The 13,174-nt window shown below is 40.6% G+C and overlaps 2 protein-coding genes across 2 annotated transcripts in view; both read right to left on the reverse strand.

The window, feature by feature from the left end:
* Positions 1–4,355: 4,355 nt before the first annotated feature.
* LOC107672977 (N-acetyltransferase 14-like) lies at positions 4,356–6,011 on the reverse strand. The gene is made up of 3 exons (XM_016466373.1): positions 5,866–6,011; positions 5,344–5,429; positions 4,356–5,227 (listed from the first exon to the last, which is right to left on the reverse strand). Exons 2-3 carry the CDS (start codon positions 5,422–5,424, stop codon positions 4,475–4,477), a joined length of 834 nt encoding a protein of 277 aa, XP_016321859.1. The 5' UTR covers positions 5,425–5,429; positions 5,866–6,011; the 3' UTR covers positions 4,356–4,474.
* Positions 6,012–6,320: 309 nt separating this feature from the next.
* znf628 (zinc finger protein 628) overlaps positions 6,321–13,174 on the reverse strand; it is a 12,399-nt gene continuing 5,545 nt past the window's right edge. The window contains exons 2-7 of the mRNA XM_016466346.1: positions 12,394–12,954; positions 12,150–12,222; positions 10,438–11,529; positions 10,015–10,357; positions 9,600–9,754; positions 6,321–9,130 (exon numbers count right to left, since the gene is read on the reverse strand). Of these exons, the coding sequence (XP_016321832.1) occupies positions 7,052–9,130; positions 9,600–9,754; positions 10,015–10,357; positions 10,438–11,529; positions 12,150–12,222; positions 12,394–12,770 (4,119 nt within the window). The 5' untranslated portion in view covers positions 12,771–12,954 and the 3' untranslated portion in view covers positions 6,321–7,051. The remainder of the gene's footprint in view (positions 9,131–9,599; positions 9,755–10,014; positions 10,358–10,437; positions 11,530–12,149; positions 12,223–12,393; positions 12,955–13,174) is intronic.

A 13,174-nucleotide genomic window follows, 5' to 3' on the forward strand; every position in this document is an offset into this window, starting at 1 on the left:
GACCACAAGTCTTTCTGAGGTCTTACCACAATGCGCTATGTGTGTATAACATGGGAAAACAGAGAAAAGAATATACTGTAGGTCCTGCTCCCGTTAAAGCTGATTCTCATGATTTTTTTTACTGCAAATTATTTGTTTTGATGTGCGTTGTCAAAAAAAGACTAGACTTTTGTTTAAGACAAATATAAATCTTATGATATGCACACATGATAAAAACAACCCAGTGCTGGGTAAAATAGGGACAAACCCAGCAATTGGGTTGTTTTGACCCAGCGGTTGGGTTACTACCCAGAAGGTTGGGTTAAACATTTAACCCAACCGCTGGGTCAAAACAGCCCAATTGTTGAGTTTGTCTCTATTTTACCCAGCACTGGGTTGTATTTAACCCAGCATTTTTTAGAGTGTAATTGTTATAAATGGCCAGTTCACCAAAAAATCATAATTCTGTCATTATTTACTCTTATGTAATTTAATTTATGACTTTCTTACTTCTTTGGAGCATAAAATAATGTTCTTCTAATTGAAGAATGTCTTGGTGTTTTTTTCCCATACTACACTCTAAAAAATGCTGGTTTGTTTCAACCCAACTTTGCGTCAAATATGGACTAACCCAACTTTTGGGTCAAAAATTTTATGTAAAAATATAACCCAACGGTTGGGTTAGTCCATATTTGACGCAAAGTTGGGTTGAAACAACCCAGCATTTTTTAGTGTATGAAAGCCAATGGGGTCCAATATTGTTTTGGACCCTACACTCTCAAAAATAGGGAGCAAATAACTGTTTTTGGTTCCCCCAAAGAACCTTGCAGTGACAATTGTTCTTAGTGTGAAGAGCATTTTAAAAATCTAAAGAACCTTTTTCCACTATATAAAGACCCAATGAAAAGATTCAATGTTAAAGGATCTTCCTTGAATCATAGATGCCAATAAAGAACCTTTATTTTTAGGAGTGTATTGACATTCATTGAACAGACAAAAACATTCTTCAAAACATCTTCTTTTGTGTTCCGCAGGAGAAAGAACATCATGATAGTGAGTAAATGGGGACAGAGTTTTTAACATTTGGTTCTCACAGGTGACCCAAAGCCCACTTTCTTGTTTTTTTGCTTATAATGAAGACCACTATATAGTGTCAAGGGGCACAACAAATGAATCGAATCATGGCCGGAAACGTCAAGTCATATTTTCCGAAACGCACCCACCTACACGCGCAAACATACACACACACACACACAGACAGAGAAGCCCATCGTGCAGACAAAATCAACCACAACTCCAAACACACTTACTTTCCAGAGTCATGAACTCACATCTGTTTCCTGGAGACAATAATAGTTACACATCGGTTAGAGGGATATAGTAGCAGGTGTTCAATTGCCTGAGCAGCTCTGTACATTATAACAAAAGCTCCTCCACAACAAACCCGCCACTATGACTTGCAAAGCTACCAAAAGGAAAGATGAAGTAATTGTGCTCATTAGTTGACTAACATAATTGCAGCCCATGAAAAGTTAGTGGCTGGTACAAAAACAGGTTTTTACATTCGAGTTGTGCATGACAAAGACTCGACACTGTCTGAGGAAAAAATGGGGTTAAGGGTTCTTCTAGTAGTGGATTCATTTATATACCTCAATGTGAGTACACTGAAGAGGTCTGATAAAACGTAAAAAGTTTCAGGTAGAAATTCAAATCATCCTGAAACTGTATTTAAACCTAGACATGCATAATACTGGCTACAGGAAAGTAATACCAAAACCAGCAAAATGAGTACAACAGGCCTACATATTTAGCACGTTTACTACTTTAAGTTGTTTAGTTAGTTCCGTAATCTCTTTAGCTTTAATAGGTAAAAGTCCCAGATTGCAGATATAAGTGTGCTTGATTGTATTGAATGTACACTTGTAATATACTTCAACTATTAAAAAAGTATATACTGTATATATAAAAAAACTGAACTTAAAGATAATATAAAATTAATGAAAAAGGTCATTTAAATATACATAGTACACTTTCATGACCATGAACATAAAGTTTTACTTTAAAGTACATTTTAAATGATTGTTTTAATAATCTTTTGGCATTCATTAAATAAGTGCACTTGTTTTGACGTATTGTCTAACATACTAAAGCACATGTAAAGTACTTGATTGTAATTTTAACTGTAGTGATTACATTTAAAGTTTATATATTTTAAACATACTAAATTTAAGTTTTAGTAGGTAATTATTAAATTACATGTAAAATGTACTAAAAATAGAGTTCAACATTCTAAATTGTTCAAAATAGAGTTAAAATTCTGTCATCAATTCTGTACTCACCCTCTACTTCCCAATCTGTATGATTTTATTTCTTCTGTTGAAAACAAAAGCAGATATTTTGAAGAATGTTGGTAACCAAACAGTTGACGGTAGCCCTTGAGTTACTGGCTACCTTCAGCATTCTTCAAAATATCTTCCGTCCTGAACAGAAGAATCAATCTAATCCAAGATAGTAACAAGTGGGGGGTGAGTAAATGATGACAGAATTTTTGTTTTTAGGTGAACTAGCCCTACCCCTAACTTATGGGAGTCAAAAAGCCCTCAAACATTCAGCTGACTGCATTTAATATAAATTGAAACTATAATACATTTACGTTTAGTTGCAATTAATATGTAGTCAAGTGTCTGAAAACATTGCATTCAGTTTGCACTTCAGTATATTCTATTGTTACCATAAGCATTCTTTTTAAAAGTATGCTAAAGTGTCCTTTTTCACAAGAGTGTGGTTTCTCAACAATAGTTAAATGTTTTGGGTAAGTTAGTAGTGAAAGCCTTAACAGTGACAGTGCAGCTTTCTGTTGCAGGTGAGCATCAACTCAACCACACAGTGAACTGTATAAACATCCGGTGGTGAATGACAGCCTTAGGTGCTGTTGGGTAGTAGTGTGAGTGGTTAAGGTATAGCTGGTGTTTTAAGCTAACCACACAGCATGAGCAGCTCTTAGTTTCAAATACACTCCAGCATCACTAAACTGTATCCACCCACACAAATTTAGAGCAGCATACGGGAATTAACTGTACTTGCAATGCCTTTTGCAGCAAATTTAAAGCAAACAGGCTGGATATGAGAGATTGAACTCAATTTGCAATGAGTTTGTATCGTGTTGTTCCTAGGTTTGCTTCTGGTAAAATCTATCAGAGCATTTCAGTGCAGCAAAACCACAGATATATTGGTACAGAAAGATCAGTGAAGCAGAAAAAGAGATAACCATGCTTGGTAGAAACACATCAAAAGGTCCACACGGAGGACATATACATTCACTAGTACACTGCTTAATTAAAAGAGTTTTTAGCATAATTGAATGGCATGAGAAACCTGAGGGACAAAACTTTTATTTATACTTTAAAAAAGCTTATTCATCGGCAGTCAAGGGAAACATACAAAATGTTTTCACAAAAACCCTCAAATTCACTCATAAATACAACATGATAAATAAGATGAATAAATAAGATAAACACATGTAGATCACTATCTTTGTCCATTTCTTTAAAAAATCCATGCTATAAACAATAAGTCAGATGACTGATTGTCCTTTCAGCCTTAGGCTTATCTAACAGCTTCATGGCTCAGGCTTTGAAACCCAGAGATGATTTCTGTAATGTTCAAAAACATTAAAATGCTCTTACGCAACAATATAAGTGATTTTTATAAGATGTTATGTATAGTGGCAAAGCCAGAGAGGTTCCTGGTGTCAGTGGTTCACTGGGACAATGTGAAAAAGCACTAATCCTTTTAAGAATCGGAAATCGAAGCTTTTTTTAAAGGAATATTCCAGATTTAAGATGAGTTAAGCTCAATCAACAGCACATAATGCTGATTACCACAAAAAACAAGGGACAAGTTGAAATGTCTTTAAAGTTGACATTACACGATCCATTTTCTAAATGCATGTTATGGTTTTAATTGTGAAGTAATCCTATTCAAAAGGAACTAACAAGTCCCCTAAATGTTTTCATTTTCGATCTGTTACACTCGGATATACATTGTAATACAGAAGAAAAGATGTCGCTACTTCTGTTTCATGACTTAAAAAAAAAAAAGCAAAAATCTGGGTTACAGTAAGGCACTTACAATGGAGCCAATGGTAAAATACTCAGTAAACACTAAAATACTCACTGTTTCAAAAGTATAGCCACAAGATGTAAACAATATGCATGTTACTTAATTTTACAACTTCACTGCCATGACAATATAACTCCATAAACTATGAAAGGCTGTAAAATTATTATTTAAACAGAATTACAGCACAAATCATACACAAGTTAAAAAAATTATTTCCTTTTTTTATTTTAAATCTCAAAAATTATTTGTTGCGGTCACCATTAACATTACACCATGTTTATTGAGCTTAATGTGTATTGAACCCAGAATAGTCCTTAAATTATGTGTTGCCTTCTCTAGCAAATAAAGCCTTTCGTTCTTGTTTCAATGTGTCTTATAGATCCTTAACAAACACTTTAGTTAAAGGGAAACCCAAACAACCCTTCTCTGGCTCTTCATAATCATCATCCTCTCCTTCAGTCCCTGCAGTCTCACCCTGCAGGCGATAACCCAGCCTCCTGAAGAAAGCTTCTCCCACTTTGGATGGAAATGGCACATGGGCATAGACCCGCCGTATGCCACTCTGCTTTGTTCTGGACTCCAGTCCCTGCACCAGCAGTCTGCCCAGTCCCTCTCTGCGGTACCAACTCTGAACCACCAGCCTGCAGATCCTGCATACACCGTCCCGACTCCAACCGTCTCTAGCCACGCATCCCATAATATCCCCATCAGAGTCCGCCACCCACACCTCTCCAGCAACCTTCGCCCTCTCCTTCAGCTCATCCTCATCCACCTGTTCTCTCTCGTTCGTCTTGTCCTTCTCCTTTTCTTTGGGTTTTTTACGCTGTCTGGTTTTCTCCAGTTTGGCTCTGCCAGTGTGAGGATTGGGTAGATCTGGCTTGGTGTCTGCATGGTAACAGCTGCCCATGTAGTCCCAGTATGGCCTGCTGGAGCCCAAGATGCCCACCGACCGCGGTATGGTGAGTTTGAGGTAGATAATGAAGATGAAGACGGGAGTGACCAAGGCCATGATAAAAGAGTTCAGCACACAGCGGAGGATGGAGGAGAGGATGGCCAGCATGAGAAGAGCGAACGAACGAGTCAGAAGGTAAAGAATCAGGCGGTTCTCCGTTCCCTCACATCCTTCCTGCAAACAAAGATAGAATGAGAGGAGGCCATAAAAAGAAAAACTCAACAAACTTCTTCAATATTGGCCCTGTATGGCCCTACATAGCCCATGAGGGATGTGATGTTGAATCGCACCTTGATGAGAGCCTTTACAGCATCAATGTCCTTATCCTGCATCCTGCGCAGAACTACATCACCAAGGTCCAACCTGACCATCTTACCTGAGACATTATCAAAAAAAAGGGTTAAATAAAAAATGAAAACATTTAATTAACATAAGGAAATTTGAATTCACTCAATTCGATATTTTAAATTAGAGAATGTAATTGCAAAAAAAAAAAAATTCTCTCAGGACATGCAAATAGGGACAAGTTTAACGTGATAGACTTGTGGTTTATGTACGATTGCCTCATGAGCATATTATATTGCATTACATCTCAGACATTTATGAAAAAAAAAACAAAAAAAACTTATGGCTTGTGTATGTCTTTCCGACTGAGCAGCTATCCAAGAAGCATTTAACGTTTATAGTAGCATGCCATGCTGTACCGTTAGCTTGCTCCGTCATCACGCTTTTTTAATCCCTTATATGGTAAACACCGCCTTCTAAAACTCAGTCTATGGCTGTAATATAAAGAGCATGCGTGAACTACTTACCCAAATATTAGAGACGCCGTGAGTGCTTTAAACGCAAGGTAATGCCCTCTTCTCCAGTCGATGTTACTTGCCGTGTTTGAGGGATTTAAGGATTCAACGTTGTCTTCCTGCATGGAATGTAATTTCAACCAATCCTCATCCGGGAATACGACTCTGCGCAAAATGCGTAGTGGATGCGCACGTAATGGTTTAATCTTTCGACGCTAGAACGCATGCGTCCTGTATGGATTTGACGCATCGTGTGGCGTTACACATGTGCGCGTTAAATCTATATTTTAAGAAAAAAGGTCTTAAATATAGCAGAGCTTATCTCTGTCTGTAAAATAATGATTTGCTGCAATATCAAATGGAAAGATTAACTTTATCCATGAAATCTTACCAAGTTTACCTACATATGAAGTCAAATTAATATATATTTAAACTGAGAAATAAGTTAAACAGCAAACACAAATACGGTCATTCATACCTATTTTTATTGGTAATTGTCATCTAGTAGCAATATTAAGAATGAAAACAAACAGTAAACATATTTACAAAAGTTCACTTTGTACAGTCACTGTCAACATGACAGCATAGCTGAATATAGCTCATATTTCATATTACTTTATAAATTCTCTTTTCAGTGCACCCAGGATGTAGAAGATCACCAGGGATTTCCTTCATTTAGAAACCATTGTTTTTTGGCTGGGCTGTATTCGATGATTGTGGTTTGTGAAATAGCTCCCTGTAGGGGCCAGGTGAACAACTGTAACTACCAAGCAATATGCTTTATCCCCACAAAGTGCAGTCTCAGGGGTGGGGGGGACAACAGCTTAGGAAGAAGACACTGTGGTGTTCTAAGGATGTCTATGTGTGAAACAAACAGGTCTTTAATGATTTATGTAAGATTCAACATAGGTCCCGTGTTGGTCCTACAGCTACAACATTGTCGTCAGCTTCCTAATCTCTAAAACCATTGATCACAGTCCAAAAGGAACACTTCAGAATAACAGAACAATTACTTGAAATTAATCCAGTTTTGATATGTGGTAAACAAATCTGCAATTTTGCATTTGAAACAGTGTCATGAGGTGTGAATTGTGTTAAAGCCAGTCAAATTGACTATTAGAGTTCTCCATACTTATCCTTAAGTTCCAATCAGTCCCATCGCTGACGATGATATGCTCTCAGACTCAGCGAGTTTCAACTATTCTGACATTACTTCCTCTCGTGCACCATTAGCATGCATGTCCTCAGTTCCTTCCGCTAAAGTATGTCCTACATCAGCTGCCTCTATTCCACCTTCTCTCAAACTGCTGGTGCTAACTTCAATTATAACAATGCCTTCTCCACCCTCTAACTGGAAGATTCCCTCCATTTGGCCAGAGTTTGCCCCAACAGCACCTTTAAAACTGCCCCTTGCTCCAGAACCACTGCCCTCGCCATCTATCAGTGCAATCATTTGAACACTGTCCCCTGGACCTGTGCTTCCATCTATTTTTGTCTCATCACCGAGCTCAAAAACCACATCCTGCCCTTCCAGAGGCACCAAGGCTTGACCTGGATGGCAAGAAAGGCTGAGATCCTCACCTGGACCTCCTATGAAGCCTGAGCTTGGCTGAATGTCCTCCTCACTCTGAGGCTCTGTTTGGAAATGAAGCACAAATGACTTTTCTACTTCAACACTTCCCTCAGCATCTGCAGCTCCATGCCCCTCACTCTGTCCGGTCCACTCTTGGAGTAAGTTAAGAGAGACCATTTCTGCCTTCTCTTTTCCTGCATCTCCTTCGCATTCTCCCTCTGTCTGAAACCGTAGGACATATGACTTCTCTCCTCCCTCACTATTCCCTCCCTCTTCTTGCTGGCCCTCACCTTCAATCTGCAAGACATAAGACTGCCCAGCATCATTCCCTCCCTCCATCCCATCCCCCTGTCCTCCATTCTCCATTTCTTTCTTTAGGCACAGAACAAAGTGCTCCCTTGAGATTTCTTCGACAGCTTTCTCTTCAACTGGAACACTCTCAAGATCACTGCTCAACATGGGGGAACTGTTTGTTGACATGATGCTAACTGCAGGAACTGAAGAGCTTTCAGGTACTTGGCTAGTGCTGACAGGTGACACAGCTGGTGGACTGTCAGCAATAAGCTGTGGGAACTCTGTCTTTAAAGAAGCAGCAGAAGTGGCACTGGATATTGTGGTAGATGTGGAAGTTGCAGCTGATAACATTAACGGTTGCTTAACTGGTGTGGTTTGAACTGTAGGGGGGGATTTTTGGGTAGCAGCTTTAGGCTTTCGTCCATGCCTGGTTCCTCCCTTCCTGCTGCGACCGAGGCTGCCTAAAATGGGACGAGCAATCGTCGATGTGCTTTGAGGCTGGGCAGTAATGAGGGGAGCATTATTATTGGTCAAAATAAATCTCTGCTGTGTCTGAACTGGTTGAAATTGCTGGATTTGTGTTTGGGGTGCTGCCAGAAGAGTGTTTGTACTGGATGCTGTAGGAACCAGGATAAGACTACACTGGTTTCCATTGTTGGACTGGCACTGAAGAAGCAGGAAATTCTGTGGCTGTGGGGGTGGGGGTGGAGGAGGAGGGGCTGGCTGTGTTGGCGTGGGATTGGATAGTGGGATCAGTTGCAACCCTGAAGTCGTCTGGATCATAAAATAGTTCTGTGATGTGTTTGGAGGTATGTCCAGATTTGGGGGTGAAAGAATTAATGTGGAATTGCTATCAGTGGGAAACAATGAGGTAAGCCCTCCAGGTACATTCAAGTTTAAATTTAGCGTTGCTGTCTCTGAAGCCCCACTACCTTTAGCCACCTTTCCTGCTTCCTTCGTACACGCTACTGCACCCCCAGAACTGTGAGTTCTCAAGTGCCTCTGCAGGTAGGAGATCATGACAAACTCTTTTCCGCAGTGTTGGCACTTGAAGTCCTTGCGTGAGGAGTGTGTGCGTAGGTGCAGCTGCAGATTGGATGAGTGGGTGAAGCTCTTGTGGCACTGGGAGCACTGAAAGGGCCTTTCTCCAGAGTGTGTCCGTTCATGCTGTTTGAGGTTGGAGGTCTGAGAGAAAGCCTTACCACACACAGAGCAAGTGTGTGGACGTAGGCCAGAATGGAGCTGACTGTGGCGACGGAGACAGCTGGTGTTCTTGAAAGACTTGCCACATTCCTGACATACATATGGCCGCTCACCGGTGTGCTGGCGAAGATGGTACTGGTAGTGTGAGCTCCACTTAAAGGTCAGTGGACAGTAGGGGCACTGAAAAGCCCGCACACCTGTGTGGACCTAGAAGGGTTGAGAACAGTTTTCAAGATGTTTTAATATTATCTTGGTTTACAGCAAATTTAGAAAACATGAACAAAATGAATAAAATGTTAAAATTCAAAATATTAAAATTCTGTCATTCATAAACAAAGCTGCACTGGCCATTTTCCATTCACAAAAGCACCATAAAAGCATAATAAAGTATTATGAGTGCAGTTGTTATGACTCATGTGCCACATAGCTTTGTACGAGATACAAACTGAAATACAAGTCACTGGTAAGCTTTCCTTTAGTGTGCTGTTAACTACTGCAGTTGGTGAGCTGAACTTCTGAACTGGATCAGCCCATGAATATTAATAAGTTAATACATTACATCGATTTAATAATGCAATACATTACATTGATTTAATAATGCAATGAATCAGTTTTTTCAAACTGCTCTTACGCAAAAACAAATCAAAATGTCAATTTGACAAGAAGCTGTGTTTACCCTTTGGTGTATGGAGAGCAGTGAGGACCTTTTGAAGCTCTTGCCACACTCTGTGCATCGATACGGTCTCTCCCCAGTGTGGTCTCTCATGTGGTACCTAAGTCCTGATGAACCTTTGAATGACTTCCCACATTCAGAGCAGCGATATGGCCTCTCTGTAGGGAATGAAGAGAGAAATACAGCCGTGAGGTGAATATGTGAGTTACATTGTGTGTGCAAAAGTCTCGTTTTAAATGGGTGTTTATTATACCATGTAAGGTAATGTAAGGTCTTCATATATCAAAAGCTTGACAATAAATAGCATAGTATAATAACACAGTATAATAAATAAGAACAATGAAACCTGACAATCAGAGATGCCAGATTTTGAATATAAACCAAACAAATCGTTTAGCATCCACTGTAGCACTCTTACCGTTATTTGTGGCAGATGTCTTGCTACCTCCACCTCTCCTGGCTCCCTTTCCTGATGCTTTGGCAGATGGCTTCACATCTCGTCCCTCTCCCTCCTCAGTAACAGCAATCAGACTGACATGGATCTCTCTCTCTCCATCTTCTCCCCCTCTCTTTAAGGAGGGCAGTGGCAGTGAGAGAGAGGGGCAGACGATCTCTGCTTCTGCCTCTGCCTCAGCAAGCAGCCTTTGCTCAGGAGTGTGGGAGTGCTGGTGGTTGAGCAGAGAGGAGAGCAGAGGGAAGGAGCGGTCACATGCCGAGCAGTTGAACTGAGAACGTGACTCAGATAGAGCAAGAGGATGGGCCTTGAAAAGAAAGAGATAATGAGAAACGGAGGTTTGTTTCTTAAAATTCTCTGTTCACCAGAAGAGTTTCTTGGTCTCACCTGAGCCACGTGTCTGGTCAGTCCGCTGCTGGTCTTGAAACTCTTCCCACAGTAGGCACATTCTGGTGTAGCTTGTGCAGTTGGCACACTGGTATCAGTGGACATCTGGTTCACAGACGCAGCGAAGGTCTGCGGAAGATCATACTGTGCCTGCCCCGACTCATTTCTAACGGCATCCAGACTAAGTAACTCTGAAGTCTGCCCACTATCTGCAATTGTGGTGGTTTCAACAACCTCTTCAAAGTCTGCCAACAATGGTGTAGCCCCCACCAGTGACACTCCACCTCCCTCAGCCTCTGTGCTATTTTCTGTAGCAACCCCTCCACCACCTGCTGGGCCAAGGCTATCTAGATGTAGAGTCTGATGCTCCTCAAGGTGACTCTGTGTTGAAAATGTCTCATTACAGCTGCCACAACTAAATAGCAAAACACTAGCCCCTATGTCGGTCTTGCTCATGTGGATATGCTCTGTGTCTGTGACAGCGGAGGAAGTGGGTGTGAGTGTCAGCTGTGGCAGGATATTCTGATTGGCTGTACCTGAGTTAGCAGGTGAGGACGTATCATGAGACAGGAACACCTGTCCGACCCCTCCTTCCTGTCCACCCACAAGTCCAACCATTTCAGAAATGCTCATCCCAACAGTGTTCAAATCCTCTGTCAGCACCACCTCCATCTCTCGAGTTGCTGACCCTGAACTGGCCCCTCCAGGCTTCCCAGCACTTCTTCCCTTTCCTTCTATGTGAGAGATGCGATGCAGCGCCAAGTTGGATGAATGTGTGAAGCTGCGCCCACAATCCCCACAGACATACGGACGTTCACCCGTATGAATGCGCATGTGCTGTCGCAGATTAGTAGACTGACTGAAGGCTTTACTGCAGACATCACAGATGTAAGGTTTGAAGCCCAGGTGTACGTTCTTATGGCGACGCAGGCTGCTGGAGTTCTTGAAGGCTTTGGAGCAGCTGTCACATGGGTACGGACATTCACCAGTGTGCTGGCGGAGGTGATACTGGTAGTGTGAGCTCCATTTGAAGGTCAGAGGGCAGTAGGAGCACTGGAAAGTGCGAAGGCCTGTATGCACACTGCGATGAATCTGGATATAAAAACCATCGCGACAGTAGGTAAATCAAGTTGCTACAATTGTATCAAAAACTTTTACTAAACTAAAGTTTCTATTAAACTAAAACTAAACTAAAAAGTAAATTAAACTAAAAAGTACGTTACATTATTACTAATTCTATTTCAAATAAACACTGTTCTTTTGTTCTATTAATCAAAGAATCCTAAAACAATACATCAGTTTCCACAAAAATGGCACAAAGAGGTTTATGCCAGGTTTATTAGGCAACTAGATTAGAAGAAAAAAACTGATGCATCATTTTTAAATGAAACATATAAATGGTATTTTTATGGAGCATTTACTAATTGCTTTTCTTTAGCCATTTGTCAAAGGAGTTAAAAATACTTTGAATAGGTATTGTATATGTATATGTATATATAGATAGATAGATAGTACAGTTCAGCACTGGACAGCTGAATTAAACCATTTTAAATATGTCTACTTTTGTCAAATAGAAAATATATTTAGGCTTATCTATTCACTTTTCTTTTTAATAAATACATTGATAATTGATTCTTTCATTTTATTTTGAGGTGGAACTCATATGAAGATTAACCTATAAATCTGAATCTGAATCATAAAGACAGCCTCACCTGCAGAAGAGAAGAGCGTTTGAATGCTTTACCACAGTCATCACACTTATAAGGTTTCTCTCCAGAATGAGACCTTAAACAACACACAAAGCAATTTTATTAAGGAACTTGTGGTAAACAGCATATAACATAACAAAAAAAAAGTCACCAAGGAATCACATCTTTATACATTATACAATACACAATATTCAAGATTTTGTGACCGTGCATGTCAACCCATATGTAGAATCAGTTGACCTCTCACCTCTGGTGGTATAGTAGGGCAGATGAGCCTTTAAAGGCCTTAGGGCAAAGGTTACAGCGATATGGCCTCTCATTGTTATGGCTTCTCTGATGATGTGCCAGTCTGGATGACCACTTAAAACTCTTCCCACAGTCCAAACACTGGAATGGATGCTCTGGGTTTTGAGCCACTGTTGCAACAGGGGGTGTTGACGATGTCACAATGTCACCTGTGAGCCCGACGGTTCCTGACTCTTTGCCCTCTTCTTCTCCCTTCTCTCCATCCTCCTCTCCATCCTCTACGGAGGGGAGGAGGGAAGGAAAGGGAGAGCGGGAGGAGGATGTCTGAGAAGGTAAGAGTTCAGTTTGGACCACCAGAGTAGCAACAGTGTTGGCCATCACAACTGGTGAGAAAAAGTTGGGCTGTAGTGCAGGAATCTCAGTAGTTTTGTAGTTTTACTGTAATTATGGCAGCCATGGCTTGCGTTTGGTATAGTCTGGACCAGTTTTCTCAGATTTCAGCCAGAGAATCTATTCTGAGGCAGAGTGTCTTCTGTTGTCTTCTCCGTCTTAGATGATAGAGCTGTAATAACACATTAAAATTTTTTATGATTCATGCAAATGCAAATAAAAACTATTTAAGATATTGCAATGTTTGTCAACTGGTGTGTTACAACTAAAACTAGGGCTGCACGATAAATCGCATGCGATATTTAATGCGCATCTTATCAGTGAAGCCGGTTCTGTAATCAGCGGTAAATCTCCATCACCTGCGTGCTTTCACATTGAGCAGCATTAACTAC

Source organism: Sinocyclocheilus anshuiensis, unplaced genomic scaffold (genome assembly GCF_001515605.1).
Source record: "Sinocyclocheilus anshuiensis isolate Anshui unplaced genomic scaffold, SAMN03320099.WGS_v1.1 scaffold248, whole genome shotgun sequence".
Taxonomy (NCBI): domain Eukaryota; kingdom Metazoa; phylum Chordata; class Actinopteri; order Cypriniformes; family Cyprinidae; genus Sinocyclocheilus; species Sinocyclocheilus anshuiensis.